Here is a 17,901-nt window from a genome sequence, read left to right as displayed (position 1 = left end):
GTGTTGCCATGAGATCTGTTTTGATTGGACTATGTTAGACTGAACCGGTTTGTATATTTTACATATAGCCAGGGGATGAGTTTTGAGTCTTCTATTTAAAAGAGAACTTCCATTCACATTAAGGGTAACATATTCTAAACACCTTTTTTAAAGGGTGATGGTTAATAGAATTTATAATTATCATGTTCAAGTATAGAAAAAAAAATTTCTAACTAAAGAATGGTTAGCAATGAGCAGAGAAATTATTTAGTGTATTATTCCTGAATTGACTAATAGCCATCTAGGTCCAGTGGCCAGATACAGCTCAAAATGACTAGAGATGGCCTTGAATGCAGGCAAGGAGGATCCCTTGGACATTTTAAGCTTATATCTTTAACAGGTCTCAGTTTGACTGAGGCCATACTCATTCAATGATTAAGGCTAGGTAACAAATGAGGCAAAGAATGGCCTCTTTCACCTAGTCCAAGAGAAAAAAAAAAAATCTGATGGGGAAGATCCTCAGGATTTATGGCCAAAACTGAGGTGAATGTAATTTGCCTTCACTTTGAGCCAATCAGGACCCAAACAATGATCTTGAGGCCTGACCAGTGACCAATTGATCTAACAAGTCAGATTAAAGTTGAAAATCATTTTTTCTGCCTTCCTTCTTCTTCCCTTCTTCTTTCCTCCCTTCTTCCCTTTCTTCCCTCTCTCCTCTCCCTCTATATCATGGAGTTTACTGGCTAGATTTCTTTTTTAAGGACTGGGCCTTAAGCCAAAACCACTCTAACTTTCCTAGATTGACCAAACAGTAGATCCCTGGCCAAGCCCCTAATGGTTATTATTTGGATTCTGATCGACTCAGAGTGAATACAAATAGCAGTTATTTCACTTTGACACAGAAACCCTGAGGGTCTTCCTATCCCAGATCAATTGATTTAGATTTTTTTTTTTTTGACTAGGTGAAATAAGCCATTTTTTTGCCTCAATTTCTATCTAATTTTAATCACTTAATAGTTGTGGCTTCAGTCAAACTGGGACTTGTTGAAGACCTTCCTCTTTAAAATGGGGTTAACTGTGTAGTTACTTTTTTTTTTTTTTTTTACTCATAGTGAGTAAATTGCCAATGAGAGTACAATTCAGGTTTCTATCTTATTAGCTATATCTTTTCTTTACAGTTGTAATATATTATTTCTTACCCATCTCCCAGGACTAAAGTGAGGACCAAATGAGATAACATTTACAATACTTTGCAAATCTTAAATGCTAATTCTTCTTATTATTCCTGTTCCTGTTCTGGTCCTCCTCTTCTCCAAGTCACTTTTCTTTTAGGGATTCATCATTATCATCATCATTATTATTATCATTATTATACATGCCATTTTTCTTTTCCAGTCTCAGTTTTTTTCATTATTGCTGCTGCTGTTAATTATTATTAAAATTACTTTTCCTCTTTGGAACTCATTTTATTATTGTTGTTAAGTCACTCTTCGGGGCTCAATGTAGTATTATGTATCATACAAATCACTTCCTTTTGAGACTGTTTTTATTATTAATAGTGGTTATTATTAAAAGTACGTTTCTCTTTGGGACTCAGTTTATCATCCCTATTTTCTCTTAGGGACTTGGTTTAGTGTTATTATTATGATTATTATAATACAAGTCATTTTTCTCTTCTGGACTCAAGTTTTTTCATCTGTAAAATGAGGAAGCTGACTGGAACACGAGCCCTAGGAAGCAACGATCCAGTTCGAAGGGCCGTTCCTCCGCTGGCGGGTAGCGGGTCGCCCAGGAACGGAGGACTATCTAGAAGAGCAGTCTTGAGTCCCCAACTTTATCTCCCAGGCAGACGCGGAGCCGATTCTTTATCAGTTGGTCCCGGGAACCAGCTTTTCGAGTGTCTAGAATCGCCGGGAGTCGGCTGGACTACAGATCCCAGCATCCCCGCTTAGCCCGCCCCCCTCATGTGGCCTCTGCTCAGGCTCCAGGTTTAGTTTCTCTTTCCCACGTCCTCTGCACCAGGTTGGTTTACGCCGCTCGGCACTTGGCTTTGGCTGGAGTTGGAGCGAAGGTGCGCGTTAACATGGCCTCTTCCCTGGGAAGGTTGAGCGGGAATCGCTGGGGGAGCGCGGCGCTGGGGCGCGGCTGCCGACGGTCGCGCGCTTGCCCCCCGGAATCCGCTGCAGGGCGCTTCTGCGGGGCTGGCCCAGAGCAGACCCGAGGGCTGGGCTACGGAGTGGGCACTAGAGGAGTGGGGGGCGGGGGCAGAGCGAGAAGAGCCCCTTGGCTGGTGGCGGGGCTGGCGGCGGGACTGGCGGGCATGGCCGCAGCCTCTTTCCAGCACCTGGCGCGGGCCGACATGGTCCCTAGAACCGAGGGCGCGTCCGGCGTTTCGGAGAGAGCGGACGAGTTGGCCCTCCGCTGCAGCTCCTTCATGGCCCATCCCGTGACTGCCCTGTCGGAATTGCGGGCCCGGCCGGGGGACATGAAGACCCAGATGGAACTACTGATCATGGAGACCCAGGCTCAGGTTTGCAAGGCGCTGTCGCAGCTGGACCGGGGCGCTGGTTTCTCGGTGGATCGCTGGGAGAGGAAAGAAGGTAAGTATCTCGGGAAAGGCTGGGAGGGGATGGGAATGGGAGTAGAATCCCATAAGAAACCTGGGCACAAAGTCTGACGTGGGAAGCTCTGGACCTTGTCAAAAGTTGTTACTGGGACAGCTTAGATGGCACGGTGCATAGAGCACCGGCCCTGAAGTTGGGAGGATCTGAGTTCAAATGCGGCCCCAGACACTTAAATACGTCCTAGCTGTGTGACAACTCCCTAACTGTCTCAGTAAAAAACGAAAACAAAACCAACTCTGTTATAATGACCACTGATTATCTACGAGTATACCATGGTCTACAAGCGGGTCAGCGTCTAGTACATAATAGGCACTTAAATAAATGCTTATGTACTGACTAGCATGAGTCAGCAATATATTGACACTTTCTATTATCAGTCGTAACCATCCACTAGAGCTTGAATATAGCCTAGTTCCGGTTTTTTGAGTACAAAGAGCAAGTGAGATTTTACGTGTAGAGAATGAGGGCTCTTCCAGAGATGTGTCAAAATTTCTCTACCTTCCCTTCCCTTTCCCTCCCCCCTTTATAAAGAACAAGAAAAAATTTTTTTTAACGAGCTGGGAAGCTGTTTGCAGATAACCACTTAATTATTCAACTCTGAAGATGGCCTTATTGGCTTTCAAATTCTTATCATTTTCTGAAGACGCTCACAGACCTGAACATCTTAGATTTTGTACTTGGCCTCTGAAAAATAGTTCCCCCGTGAGTCTCTATACAGAGCTAAGTTCTTCTAGAACTTTCTGCATTAAACAATTGTCTTAAATTGTCTCTCAGATGGCTTTTTCGATGAAATGCAATTAGGTATTCATAATTTTCACCTTTAGGACATTTTTGAGTGAGTAAATAGGGCTGACCAGCCAAAATATTGGTGCTTTTTCCTAAAACTTTTAAACGTTGCAAAGATGAGTAATTTAAATAGGGTTTTAAGGTCCTTAACAGTTATTTATAAATGAAATACTTTGATATATTGTCAGAATATTGATTTTTTAAAAAAAATTTGCTTCTGTTTTTCTTTTCTGACAGACTTTTCTGATGTGGTTTATATTTTTTCACTAGTAGGTTATTAGCTAATAGTAGGCTATAAATTCTATATTGTTTCAATAGTAGGCTAATAGTTCCAATGGAGTTTTGATGAATAAAATCATCTGCACCATAGAGACTGTGGGTACTGAGTGTAGATCACAACATAGTATTTTCATCTTTTTTGTTGTTATTTTGTTATTTAATTGCTTTTTGTTTTCTTATTTTTTCCCTTTTCGATCTGATTTTTTATGTGCAACATAGTTGAGGAAATGTGTATAGATATGCACTTAGCATAGGATTATTTGCTGTCCGCAAAAGGGGTTGGAGTGAAGGGAGGGAGAAAAAAATTTGGAACACAAGGTTTTGCAAGGGTGAATGTTGAAAACATTAAAAAATAAAAAGCTTTAAAATTAAAAAAAAATTAAAATAGTAGGCTAGTAGTAATCTGGTATTAATACCATGTGATAATAGTATATAAGAATGTAAAAATAATACTAGCTAACATTTGTTTTACAGGTACCATTACCTCATTTGAGTGTCACAGCTGTCTTGTGACATAGATATTGCAAATATTTTCTTTTTTTACACATGAAGAAACTGAGATTTAAAAAAGTCTGAATTAACTGTAATCCTAAAAAACTTATTCAGGAGTTAGCAGAACTGTGACTCAAAACTAGGTCTTTTTAAATATAATTACTATGCACATAACTGTTCCTTATGTAATTGTGTGTGTGTGGAAGGGACCTGTAACTTTTCTGTGGCCTTCAATTAATATTATACATCTAAACAACCTAGGTGGATTAAAAAAAAATACTTGTAATTCTTGTGAATTTTAGGTTTAAACTTTTTTTTTCCCCTGCGTTTTTATGTGTGGGTTTTTTGTTGGTTTTCCCTCAGGTGGAGGGGGTATCAGCTGTGTGCTACAGGATGGTCAAGTCTTTGAAAAGGCTGGAGTTAGTGTTTCTGTAGTTCATGGATCTCTTTCTGAGGAAGCAATAAAACAAATGAGAAGCAGAGGAAAGGTCCTCAAGACCAAAAATGGTAAGTCAAATAATTTTTTTCTCTCTCTTTTTTGAATTTTTTATTGAAGCTTTTTATTTACAAAACATATACATGGGTAATTTTTCAACATTGACCCTTGCAAAACCTTTTGTTCCAAATTTTCCCCTCCTTTCCCCTCTCCCCCTTCCCTAGCTAGCAGGTAGTCCAATACATGTTAATTATGTTAATCCAATATAGTTATACATATTTATACAGTTAATCTTGCTGCACAAGAAAAATCAGATCAAGAAGGAAGAAAAAGAAAAACTGAGAAAGAAAACAAAATGCAAGCAAATAACAACAGAGAGAGTGGAATGCTATGATGTGGTCCCATAGTCCTCTCTCTAGGTGTAGATGGCTCTCTTCATCACTAAACAAATAGCACTGGTTCGAATCATCTCATTGTTGAAGAGAGAAGTCAAATAATTTTAATGTATTTGATTGTATCTGTTAATTTTTTTTACATACTTATTTATAAAATGAAGCTTTAAAGTTGTTGGAAATGGCTGTTTGGACACAGGCATTTAATTATCATAATAATGATCTGTTTTTTGTTGTGTAATCATATCTTATTCTTTCAAGAACTCATATGAGGTTTTCTTGGCAAAGATAATTGGATGTTTGTTATTTCCTTCTTCAATTCATTTTACAAGTAAGGAAACTGAGGCAAACAGGAGTAAGTGATTTAGCCAGGATCATATAAATAATAAGTGTCTAAGGCTAGATTTGAACTCATGAAGATGAATCTTCCTGATTTCAGGCTGACCATCTATACTGTGCCACCTAGCAGGAAAAAAACAGACTTGGAGGTCAGCTCTGACACTTCAAGTCTCTGTGATCCCAAATCAGTCTCTTGAACTTCTATAAGGCTTCCTTTTTCTTATCTTTAAAAGGAGGATAATAATACTACCTGACATTAATTTCACAGGATTGCCATGAGAAAAGTAGCTTTGTCAAATTTATAAATATAGGTTGTTTAATTGCTAACTCTTGGCACATTTACTATCACATTGTTACCCTTGAAATATGTATAAAATAGGGAAGGGAAGATAGGTAGGTACTTCAGTGGATGGAACACTGGACTTGAAGTCAGAAAGAACCAAGTTTAAATCAATCATTTTCAGAATTTATTGGCTTAGAAATAATTTGCCTGGGCAAATTAATCTTTGTCTACCTCTTGTTTTTTTCATCAGTAAAATGGAGATAATAATAGTACTTACTTTTTAAGGTTATTGTAAGGGTCAAATGACAATATTTATAAAGTGCTATGCAAACTTTAAAGTGCTGTGTATAAATGCTAACTACTAATGTTAAATAGTTATAATAACCAGCAAATTAAATTTTAAAATGCAAATTTTAAAAATTTCATTTTTTAGATTAGTGATTTTGTTTTTATTGAATACACTTTATTATTACTCTATAGGTCATCTGCCCTTTTGTGCTATGGGAGTCAGCTCCGTCATCCACCCCAAGAATCCTCATGCACCCACCTTTCATTTCAACTATAGATATTTTGAAATAGAAGAAGCTGATGGTAAAACTCCCTGGGAACTATAGAAAAATTTTTAATGTGAAATGTGTACTGACTTTATCATTTAGAAGCAAGAAGAAATTCATATCCATTGTTATTGAGATTTTTCATATTTATTATGAAAATATTCCTTGACAGATGTGAATAATGTCCTAGGGATGGAAATCTAGTGAGAGACTTGGATGTATTGACTTAACTATGAAATTAGCTATTTAACCTCTGCCTTTCCTAGATTGTAATTGTTTTTATTTGTCCTTCATTCTCAGTAAGGACCAATGACCCTATGAGAGTGATGATTTGCTTTGCTTGTGAATTGTATTTGAATGAGGGAGAACTACACAGAGTGTGAGACTTGCCTAGCTGGAATAGATGCTTTGGCAAGTCCATAGATAGGATGATACATTCCATTTTGAAACAATAAAAATCATAAATATATTGCAGGGAATGTCTTTATATCTTGTTATTGTGAAATTGGGAACTTTTTCTGAGGAAATGGTTTCTGTGTACATACACACATACATATATATGGGGTGTGTATATATATTGGACTAGGTGTGTGTGTGTGTGTGTGTGTGTGTGTGTGTGTGTGTGTATATAGGACTAGTTACCTCTATGTTACCTGTTTAATTATTTTAGGGATCTATGATTTCTGCAAAATGGATGTGTCTTTTATCATTGTATATGAAGATCTTCAATAGATATTCTTTGAGTTTCTATGGACCAGAGAATTAATCATCCAATGACCTGCCTTCTTTGATATCTAATCTCTAAAATAATAGCAATGTATCATTCATTGCCTTCAAATCAACCAATTTTGAACAGTACTATTTGTCAAATATAGAATGAAATAAATTTATAATACCACAAGTTAATACTATTTGGATTTGTTCGGCCTTTTTTCAGGTTGATAATTAGGACAATTACATGGACTATATCAAGTAATTTCTACCTATCCCTAAATGAATTTTTCTTTTCTTAAAATTTTTAGTAGAATAGTGTATGTCTACACAAATTAAGGGTGTTGGTCTCCTTAATGACTTTTTTATGTCCTAATTTTGAGGCATACCATAAATTCTTGGATTTGGAACTATTTGGATGATATTGTTAGAATCCCCATCCTTGTTTCCCACATTAACCATTTCTTTTTACTCTCCTTTTGTCATCATCTTCCTTTTTTTTTTTTTTTTTTTTTTTTTAACTTTTTTTGATGTTCTACCCTGCAGATTGTCATTGCCATTTCTCAGCTTTCGAGGTGGCTTTTGAGAGTTTTAAAGACTTTTCTATATGAAATTATCTTATTGGTTCCATTTGTCTTTATTATGTATTTATGTATATATTTATGTATTTCAGTTATTTTGTATTTAAAACGTAAACTTCTTGAGGTGAGGGACTACTTATTTTGCTTTTATATTTATATTCCCATTACTTAGTGCCTGGAACATAACAAGTGCTTAATAAAATTCTTGTTGATTGTATATTTTATGCCTAATATGGCTGCTAGTAGGCCTTTTATTACAGGTTGTGTTTTTTATTTGATAGGTAACAAGCAATGGTGGTTTGGTGGTGGATGTGACCTTACTCCAACTTATTTGAACCAAGAGGATGCTGTACACTTCCATAAAACCTTAAAGGATGCTTGTGACCAACATGATCCAAGCCTCTACCCCAAGTTTAAAAAATGGTAAGTGGAAACATTGAGAACCTCTTTGGGGTCAAAGTGTACACATCCCATGATTTTAGGAAATTTCCTCAATTTTAGGTAGACTAACACTTCTTAATTCTAAGTGTCAACAGATTTTAAAAACATTCATTTTAGTAAGTAATTCATTAAGGAATTGATTTAATATTAGGCAAAGAAATCTCTTTTCTGTCACAAACAATGTAGAATAAGATTTTAATCTTGTGGGAATAGATTTTAAAAGGAAAGAAAAAAAAGTTTAATTCATAAGTTTTATTTTTTTTCTGAGAGATAGTTGGGGTTAAATGACTTGCTCAGGATTACATATCTTGGTACTCTCTCCATGTGTCATCTAGGTGCCTTTTTGAATTTTGTTTAGGTACAATAGATAAACACAAATAAGTTTACAACTTCCAAACAACATTCTCTGAAATCTGTTACATATGTAAAACAATGTGAATAATTGTGACTAACAGTACCCACAACCTATGCTTTTATAGTTTTTTAATAATAAATTTATATAATTTTAAATAATACCAATTTTGCCTATTGTATTTTATCTGAATTTGTGGTGTTATTTACTTAGTTACAGTATTTTTATCAGAATGCAGGTAGGAGATGTTAGTAGATAAGAGTGTTGAACTTAGAATCACCAAAACTTGAGTTTAAATCCCTTTACTAGCTTTTTTGATCTTGGGCAAATCATTTAACCTGCATTAGCATTTTCTCATTTGTAAAATGGGGATAATAATAGCACTTAGCAGCTACCTCTCATGTTTGCTTGTGAGGGTAAAAATGAGATAATATTTATAAAGTGCTTTGCAAGCCTTAAAGTACTATATACATGCTGGCTCTTATTGCTATAATAATATACATAGATATATATAAACTTTTTACTCTCCATTCTACATCTCTTCAGAAAAGTTTTTTAATGTTTCTTTGAATTCTTCATATTTTTTGTTTTTTATGATTATAAGTGTGTCTGGATCTGTGGTTGGGATTTATTGTGGCATGTGGTGTGAGATAACTGGTCCAAATCCATTTTTCCCCAAACTTTTAACTGCTTTGTCTTAAGGTTCTTTTTAACTAAAGAAAAGGAAAGAAACAGAATTTAACAGTAGTGGAAAGAGTAAGGTCACAGTGAGACAGAGGGGATAGAACCTGGAGATGGTTTGAAAATAAGAAATATTAGCTACCGAGAAGTCTAGAAAAACACTATTAAAATTGTGGGTGCAAGTACCAAAAGATATTTGAGAACTGCAAGGAAGTAGTATACAGCACTTGGAATAGACTGGGTACTCTTAAATGGGTAGGACAGAAAGGGTTGTTTTTTTCTTTGCTCTCGATACCAAGAATGATTAATGTGTATGAGGACATAAGTCTCTCAGAAAAGAAAGATTATCAACCCTTTCATCATGCCTTTAATACTGAAAATAGTGGTTCCACCTAAATAAGATATAGTTTTATATGTTAAAGTGTTACTTATCTTCTACAAACAGGCCATCATATCTTCTAGGAAGAGAGCTTCTAGGGCCTTTTTAAAAATTCCATTAACTAGAACAGGCAACTGTTACAGAAGGAACTTTTATCTATAAGAGACCAAAGAAGATTACCAGTTAGAAGGAAAAGTTTGTGATTACAGATAAAGCTATGGATTTTAACATATTTTTGTCTTTTTAAATTACTTTTTGGAGAACGATTTTATAATCACATAACTCAAAAGTTTCTCTGTGATTTGGCTTATCCTCTCTTTTATTCTAACTACAAAATATATAAGTGAAGGAGAGAAAATATGGTGTAATACAGATGAAAATGATCATGAATAACTATTATTTTATATTTATCATGAATCCCTTGTTTCTATTCATTTCATTTTTAAGTTAAACTTTTTTTTTCCAATTTTTATTTAAAGTTTTGAATTCCAAATTTTATCCCTTGCTCTCTCTACTTCTCTCTCCCTGAAATGGTAAGCAATCAGATAATAGAGTATGCATTTGTAATTATGGAAAATATTTCCATACTAGTCCTTTTTACAAAAAAGACTCAAGTAAAATGAAAAAAAAGAAAAAAAGTCAAATATATGCTTCTGTCTGTATTCAGACAATATCATTTCTTTCTCTGGAGGCAGAATGCTTTATCTTAGACCTTTGAGATTGTCTTGGAACCATTGTATTGCTGAAAATAGCCAATATTATTTACGGTTTCTCTTCAAACAATTTTAATGTTACTGTTCTGCTTCTAATCACTTCACTATGCACCACATCATAGAAGTTTTTCAGGTTTTCCTGAAATCATCCTACTTGTCATTTTTTATAGCACAATAATATTCCATTCTTATCATATGCCACAGCTTGTTTTGCCATTCTCCAATTGATGTCCACTTCTTAACCACCACAAAAAGAGCTGTTGATCAAAGGATATGCAGTTTTGTAGCCTTTTGGGTCTAATTCCAAATTGCTTTCCAGAATGGTTGACAAAGTTAAACTTGAGAGACTTCTTTTAAATTTTCCTGCTTAACCTTCCTGGGCATTTTGGGGGATTTCTACCAAGGGACCATTTTTTCTTTTTTTTAACGTGTGTGTGTGTGTGTGTGTGTGTGTGTGTGTATGTATTTTTTAAATCACTATTTATATACACCTGAAGTTTCTTCTGTATCATAGAACTGATAATGTTTTATGACTTAACTGTTAAGGCAGAAAATTCAGATATATGTGTGTGTATTTTAAAAATCACTATTCATATCAAGTTTCTTCTGTGTCATAGAATTGATAATATTTTTATGATTTAATCAAGGCAGAAAAATTCAATCTGACAAATTCTCAGAGAATTTCTCACAGATAAGATGGTGAGTTTTCCCAATGCTTTTCTTAATTTTGGGTTTTTCTCGTGGCCTTGCCTGGAGATTCTGATAGCTAGGAAATATATCCTGTTTTATTTTTTCCTTATGTACTTATGTACTTCTTATTGCCTTAATATTGAGTTTAAGGCCTAAGTTATAATATTTTTAAAAACAATAATAGCATATTCGTATTATTTGTTAAGTTTTACAAAATACTTTACCTCTAGACAGTTAATAGTGTAAAGTATCTCTAGTTTTTCCTTAATTCTCTCTCTCTCTTTTGTTTTCTTCCTTTTGATTAATCTAAGACAGCCTGACAAATCACAGAATTATACTTCTGTTTTCAAATTTTTTTCAGCATTTCACTTTTTTCCTGATAGGGTTATTTCTTGACCTCTTTGCTCTCAATTATGTCTCTGTTCCCAAAACTTGTTCTGCATTTTTTCCAGAACTAATTCTTTTTTACGTGAATGAATATCTTTTGTAAATTAGCTCAACTTTTTTATATAAGTCAGATTCACTACTAAACTTTACTTTTCTCTGATCAGAGCTGAAACTTCAGGGCTTATAAAAAGATTCTAATTTTTCCAATTCAAATATTTGGCATCACACTTAAGAATTTAGAAATGTATGTCAAACTTTAATTATTTTTAGGTGATCTTAATTCTTATTTAGGTGATCTCATATTGACCTAGACAATTAAGTTAGCCAAATCATTCAGAAAAACTTAACAGTTAAACCAAACTCTTAGAGTGAAATTTTATGTTTTTCCTCACCAAATTATTAATTCATCCCCAGGTTTTTGAATCATTGGAGGAAAAACTACAACATCTCACATCACATAAAAGATAAGATTAAAATTGGTACATAATTATACGTGAAACCATGAGCAAATTAGGAGAGTATGGAATAAATTATCTGTCAGGTCTATGAATAAAGGAAGAATTCATGATCAAATGAGATAAAGAATATTACAGAATGTAAAATAGATAATTTTAATTATATAAAATTTAAAAGATTTTGCACAAACAAAACCAATGCAAACAAAATTATAAGAGAACTGAGTCAAATTTATTAAAGTTCTATTTGTTCTTTAATAGATAAATGTTCAAAGAAGATGAATAGGCAGTTTTCAGAAGAAGAAATCAAACCTGTATATGATGAAAAAAAATGTTCTAATCTCTTGATTAGAGAAATTAAAATTAAAAAAAACTCTGAGATTTCACCTCAAACCTATCAAATTGGCTAATTTGACAAAAAAAAAAGGATGTTAGAGGTAATGTGGGAAAACTGGGACAATAATGCACTGTTGGTAAAGTTATTAACTGATCCAGTCATTCTGGAGAGCAATTTAGAATCGTGCCCAAAGGGTATATACTCTTTAGTTCTGCAGTGCCATTTACTACATATCTTTGATTCTGCAATGCCATTTACTACATATGCATTTTAAACTATATATTCTTTGATCCAGCAATGCTGCTTACTACATTTGTACAAAAATGTTTATAGTAGCTTTATTTCTGGTGGCTAAGAATTGGAAGTCAAAGGAATGCCCATGAATTGGAGCTGAACAAATTATGGTATATAAGAGTAATGGAATGTTATCGTGCTATAAGAAATGATAAATAGGATAATTTCAGAAAAACCTGGAAATACTTGCATGAATTGATGCCTAGTGAAGTGAGCAGAACCAGGAGAACTTCATACATAGAAACAGTAATATTGTTTTGATGGCTTATCTTTTCTCAGCAATACAATGTTTTTCATTGCATCCAACTCTTTATGACCACATTTAGGGTTTTTTGGCAAAGACACTGGAATGCGATTTGCCATTTCCTTCTCCAGCGTCTTTGCCACAAAAACCCTTCAACAACAGACTTTTTACAAAAGACTCTTCTCAAAGCAATGTCCATTATGTTATGGATTTTGCTGATTTTCAACATTACTTTCTAGGCAAAATAGCTGGAGTAATATGCTTTTTAATGCTTAAACTTTCACTTTAATGTTTTTCTCTTTGGAATGTATTTAATGCCTTCTAACTTCTGTTTTTCTTTTCAGGTGTGATGACTACTTTGTTATAAAGCATCGGGGAGAAAGAAGGGGAATTGGGGGTATATTCTTTGATGATCTTGACTCCCCATCCAAGGAAGATGTATTTCATTTTGTCCAAAGCTGTGCACGTGCTGTTGTACCTTCTTATATTCCCTTGGTGAAAAAACACTGTAATGATCCGTTCACACCTCAGGAGAAACAATGGCAGCAGCTTCGGAGAGGGAGGTGAGGCTGGAAAAAAAAATCCACATACATAGAAGAGGCAGAAACAACTAATGATACAATGAAAAGTCATTAATGCATATTAGTATTAACTCACATGAAATGCTTATTACATTCTTGTTCAATTGTTTTTAGTCAGGTCTGCTGCTTCATGATCTTACTGGGGTTTTCTTGGCAAAGGCACTGGAGTGGTTTGCCATTAACTTCTCCAGCTCATTTTATAGATGAGAAAACTGAGGCAAGCAGGATTAAGTGATTTGAACATAGTCACACACCCAAGTAATTATCTGATACTGAATTTGAAGTTAGGTCTTCCTGATTCCAGGCTTTGGCCTTCATCCACTGCCCCATCTAGCTGCCTCAAGCTTTAGGTCTTGCACATAGCTGGTATTTAATAAATGCTTGTTGAATTGGAGGTCAGAACCATATGAGAGAGAGAGAAGTGGTAAATAGTACTGAAAATCACAATATTTCCTCCTTGACAGTAAATTCTTAAGGTTTTTTGTAGGGTAGCAGTAATTATCTCAAGACCAGAATTAATAATGGGTGGAAGAGGGAAGAGTCCCACTGAGTAATATTCTTAAATTTAGGAGAAGTGAGCACTAACCTATTCTTTTCCACCTCTGCTCAGCTCAGAATCCACTAGTAAGGCAAAAATATTTATGAAAAAACACTCCAGGATCTTTGCCAAGAAAACTCCAAATGGAAACATGAAGAGAAAGTTGCAACTGAAAGAACTGAACGATGACAGTAAGCAAATTTAGTTAGGAATTATTGGATTTTAGAGAGACCATCCAGATCCCACCTGCTGAGGACAACCTCATGCTTCCCATAGAGCATACGGTCATTGGCTGAGAGCTCCTTCAGTCTCTGATGAGACAGCTCAGTGGATAGCTCCTTGAATCTTGAGTTGGTCAGGAAGAGCCAAGTTCAGGTTCAGCCTCAGGTCCTTCCAAGTTGTATGGCTAAGTTTACCTCAGTTTCTTCAACTTTAATATGGGGATCACAGGAGCATCTACCTTCCAGGGTTGTTATGTAGATCAAATGAGATCAAATTCATAAAGCATTTGGCATGACACCTAGAATTATGATATGTGAGTAGAACTTGTCAGTCTTGAAGAATCACAATATAAGAGATTGGTATCTGGAGGGAGAGAGTAGCACTGTTCTAAAATTGAAGTCATTCTTTTTTCTTTCTTTTTTTTTTTTTACAGCTGTGAAGTCAGTCTATTCAGTGTATTTATTGGAAAACATAACCTTCTTGTTTTACAACTGTTGTTTGTTATAACAGCATCTATCTCCTTTTGTTCAGTGGGTAGAATACCCTATTTATCCATTCCTGTACAGATGCTGAAAATTCATTAGGACTTCCAGCTGGTGATCTCTTGATGGCTGCTGGTTGTCCTAGGAGGACCAAACTGCTGTGTTGTTAACCATTTACTTACCCTGACCTAATCTTAGGGAAGAGTTTTTTCAGCTACCCTTCCCTTTCCCCCTCCTCCCTACTCTTTTCTTTTGGGACAGGTATGTGGAATTTAACCTGCTTTATGATAGAGGCACAAAATTTGGACTCTTCACTCCAGGATCTAGAATTGAAAGCATCCTTATGTCTTTGCCCCTAACTGCTAGGTAAGTAGATACTTTGATGTAGCTGTCATCCCCCAGTTATTCTTTTCCCTTAAGTGAAATAAAATTAAGGCCTCAAATTTCCCTATTTGAATATATTTGATCCTAAAAATGCTGCAGAATAATGTAGACCATTTGAGGCTATTTGACCCCAAGAATATGTAAAAAAAAAAAAAAAAAATGAGAATTAAAGGAGTGAAGTAATGAAGGAAGAGGGGGCCAAGTTTGGTTTTTGATCTGGTTAGAGCCATATTGGCCAGTTTTCCTTGGCATTCATTCAACTTTTATTCAGGCTTGCTGCTCACTCTTCTCTTACAAAATGCCCAATTTCCTTCAAAGGCCACTAAAAGTGTTAGAAACTAGCACTGTAAATCAGAGGCTCCCAGCCTTAGAAAATATTTTATGTAGGCCTGTCTTATGTTTGAAACTCTATTTTCAGTGTATATGTCACCTCTCCAAGGTAAGAATATCAGCTCTGAGGGAGGAAAGCCATTGCCTAGCTATTTTTTTTCCTAGTTCATCTTGGTACCTAGCATGGAGTCAGAACCTCAATACTCAAGAAATATTTCTTGAGCTACACCCAGAGAAAGAACACTGGAAATGAATATAAACTGCTTGCATTTATGTTTTTCCTCCCGGGTTATTTATACCTTCTGAATTCAATTCTCCCTGTGCAACAAGAAAACTGTTTGGTTCTGCACACATATATTGTATCTAGGATATACTGCAACCCATTCAACATGTAAAGGACTCTTGCCATCTGGGGGGAAGGGTTGGAGGGAGGGAGGGGAAAAATCGGAACAGAAATGAATGCAAGGGATAATGCTGTAAAAAATTACCCTGGCATGCATTCTATCAATAAAAAATTATTAAAAAAAAAAAAAAAAGAAGAAAGAAAAGAAATATTTCTTGAATTGAGCAGCCATTTTATATTGTGAAGAGAGGGCCTCAGTTACCTTAAATTCTTTTGGACTATTTCAAAGGGAGTGGTTCCAGATGGAGTAGGAAACTATCATTGAATCTATATTCAACTTTCTTGATTTTGACTTTACCATGTGTCCCCTCTCTAATGACCGGTTTTTGTGCAAGTTGAATGAAGAATAGTTTCAACTATAAAATAATTGTTGTATAAGCTTGTGTGAGAGTGCCCTGATATAGCCAATTCAGTTTCCAATTGCATTTGATGATAACACTACTATTAGTAGCAAAAAGGAGGAATAGAGGTTTTCTGTTTTTTTGTTTGTTTGTTCTTAAAGATTAGGACTCCCTAGCTCTATGGACTACGCATACATGAGATCCCCCAGCATAGGAACTTTGACCTTAGCCTTAGGCAACCTTCCTCCCCCCAACCCCAGGAGGTCACCATATTGATGCCAGACTTAACATAAGCGTCCAGCTTAGTCTGTGTAACATATAGAATTCATTGGCGCTTCAAGATTCAGGAAAATCTGAATTGAAATCTGACACACTCATTGGTTGTGTGACCCCCAAGCAAATCACTTTTAACCTTCCTTGTCTCATTTTCCTTATCTGTAAAAGGGGGATTATAATAGTGCTAACGTTCCAGAATTGTGAGGATCACATGAGATAACAAATTTAGCACAGTACCTGGCACATTAGCACCATATAAATGTTAGCCATCATTATTGATATTATTGTTAGTTTTCTTACAGCTCAGTTTCCAAGTTCAGTTCTGACCAGATAAGCAGAGTTCTTAAAACCCATTTCTTTTGACCCTCTGTTTGATATCTTTTATTCCCTAATGAATGCATTGATAATCCAGACTCCAAGTAATAGACATGGGGCCCCTGGTGTTATTAATTCATCATCAAATATTTATTGTATACCTCTTATTTGAATAGCATTGTGCTATGGGCTAGAGATCCATTGGGGCACAAGCTCCATTAAGGTTCTACTTTGAAGCATCATCATGGTATGAAGATGAAGTCAACCTTGGGTGGGTCCTAACAAATTACAAAATCTTTGAGTACAAATAGGTCTTTCAGTAGAGGACCATCTTAGTTAATTCCAGAAAGATTTATCATCAAAAGGTTGCCTACCAGAGAATGAATTACTGTGGCTACACTGATTTATCAAAACGGCTGCCAAGGCTGATGGCTGTGCATTGGCAAGATCATGGGTCATATGGAAAACTAAGGTCATTTTTTTTTCATTCTGTTGGAATTGCATTTTGCCCTGATTTTGGAGGGCTTCTCATAAAAATAAAAAAATTAATTAATTTTTTTTAAAATCGTTTACAGATGGGAATACATGCATGCACCTTCAAAGAATTCCAAAGAAGCTGAGATCCTAGAAATCCTACATCACCCTAAAGACTGGGTGCACTGATGTGAAAAAGCAGAATTCTTGTGTCAAAGGAAAATCAACACATAAATTATCTCTCTTAGATTCCTTGCAGCTACCATTCAGTGGCAATTTAATAGACTTTGTGCCTTAAATCAAGCAGGGGCTAATAATCTGTAAATTCTTTGACTTGCAACCTGAAGAATTGGGGGTGTCTGCCCTGTTTATCATCATTTTGCCAATGATGCAACATCCAAGTGATAGTTTTATTTTATTTTTTTTGTAAGCTAATGAACTGCTATAAAAACTGATTGTTTTAGTCATTTTTTCTGCTACAAAATGTGAAACTGGTTTCAGTGTGATATATGATATACACAAGTGGCACATTCAATTCTCAGGACTAGAATAAATTGTGTCAGGAAGCTTTTTGTTACAACAGAAAATTCTTGGCAAATTATTTTATTGTATTTTTTTTTAGTTATGTATTTTATTTGGAAACAGGCTTTTGTCATGCTTGAAGTTTCATAGTTTATAACCCTTTCTTATAGTAAATACAAATATGGACTTAGTAATAAAAATATTTTGTTTTGTTGTAAAAATGTTTTTATGTTTGTTTTTTGATTGGATAACTAGATATCTGATTTTAATTGTAATTTTTTAAATCTCCTATAAGATATCTGGACTTGAAAGCAGAATAGCTAAACTCCAATAATATCACAAATCAAAGCTTCACAACTCTTCCATTTTCCTTTGTTTATTCTTTAATAATATCTTTGTACTGTAAACAAACAGATAGATTACAGATGTATATCTATTTTATCATCTCTTTTATCGTATTTTTCATGCTCTTAGTTTTGCATTTCATCTTTTCTATCATTTAGCTTTTCTAGGAAACGTTTTTAAACAGCAAGTTATTTCACAGTGATTTGGAAACCAGCATGCCCATGCTGCTAAAAATAAGTGTGAAAAGAAAAATTAATTC

General features: G+C 35.1%; 1 protein-coding gene across 2 annotated transcripts; it reads left to right on the top strand.

Moving 5' to 3' along the window:
• The first annotated feature begins 1,432 nt into the window (after positions 1-1,432).
• On the top strand, positions 1,433-17,518 carry CPOX (coproporphyrinogen oxidase). Of its 2 annotated transcripts, XM_051984398.1 has the most exons (7): positions 1,884-2,579; positions 4,524-4,667; positions 6,091-6,201; positions 7,738-7,879; positions 12,774-12,992; positions 14,514-14,618; positions 16,877-17,518. In XM_051984398.1, exons 1-7 carry the CDS (start codon positions 2,063-2,065, stop codon positions 16,962-16,964), a joined length of 1,326 nt encoding a protein of 441 aa, XP_051840358.1. In that variant the 5' UTR covers positions 1,884-2,062; the 3' UTR covers positions 16,965-17,518. The 2 variants fall into 2 exon arrangements, with proteins under 2 accessions (XP_051840359.1, XP_051840358.1); XM_051984399.1 differs by lacking the exon at positions 16,877-17,518 and having other exon boundaries at positions 1,433-2,579; positions 13,621-14,606.
• The last annotated feature ends 383 nt before the right edge of the window (positions 17,519-17,901 follow it).

The sequence above is a fragment of the Antechinus flavipes genome, chromosome 3, assembly GCF_016432865.1.
Source record: "Antechinus flavipes isolate AdamAnt ecotype Samford, QLD, Australia chromosome 3, AdamAnt_v2, whole genome shotgun sequence".
NCBI lineage: Eukaryota > Metazoa > Chordata > Mammalia > Dasyuromorphia > Dasyuridae > Antechinus > Antechinus flavipes.
Note: the sequence above shows the minus strand (reverse complement) of the source record. Positions and strands in the feature narration are given on the sequence as shown.

What these genes read in the sequence shown, in the direction of transcription:
- CPOX (XM_051984398.1), top strand. Translation starts at nt 2,063, where the DNA reads ATGGCCTCTTCCCTGGGAAGGTTGAGCGGGAATCGCTGGGGGAGCGCG. An exon ending in TCGCTGGGAGAGGAAAGAAG is followed by an intron (nt 2,580 to 4,523) that starts GTAAGTATCTCG and finishes GTTTTCCCTCAG; the next exon opens with GTGGAGGGGGTATCAGCTGT. An exon ending in GGTCCTCAAGACCAAAAATG is followed by an intron (nt 4,668 to 6,090) that starts GTAAGTCAAATA and finishes ATTACTCTATAG; the next exon opens with GTCATCTGCCCTTTTGTGCT.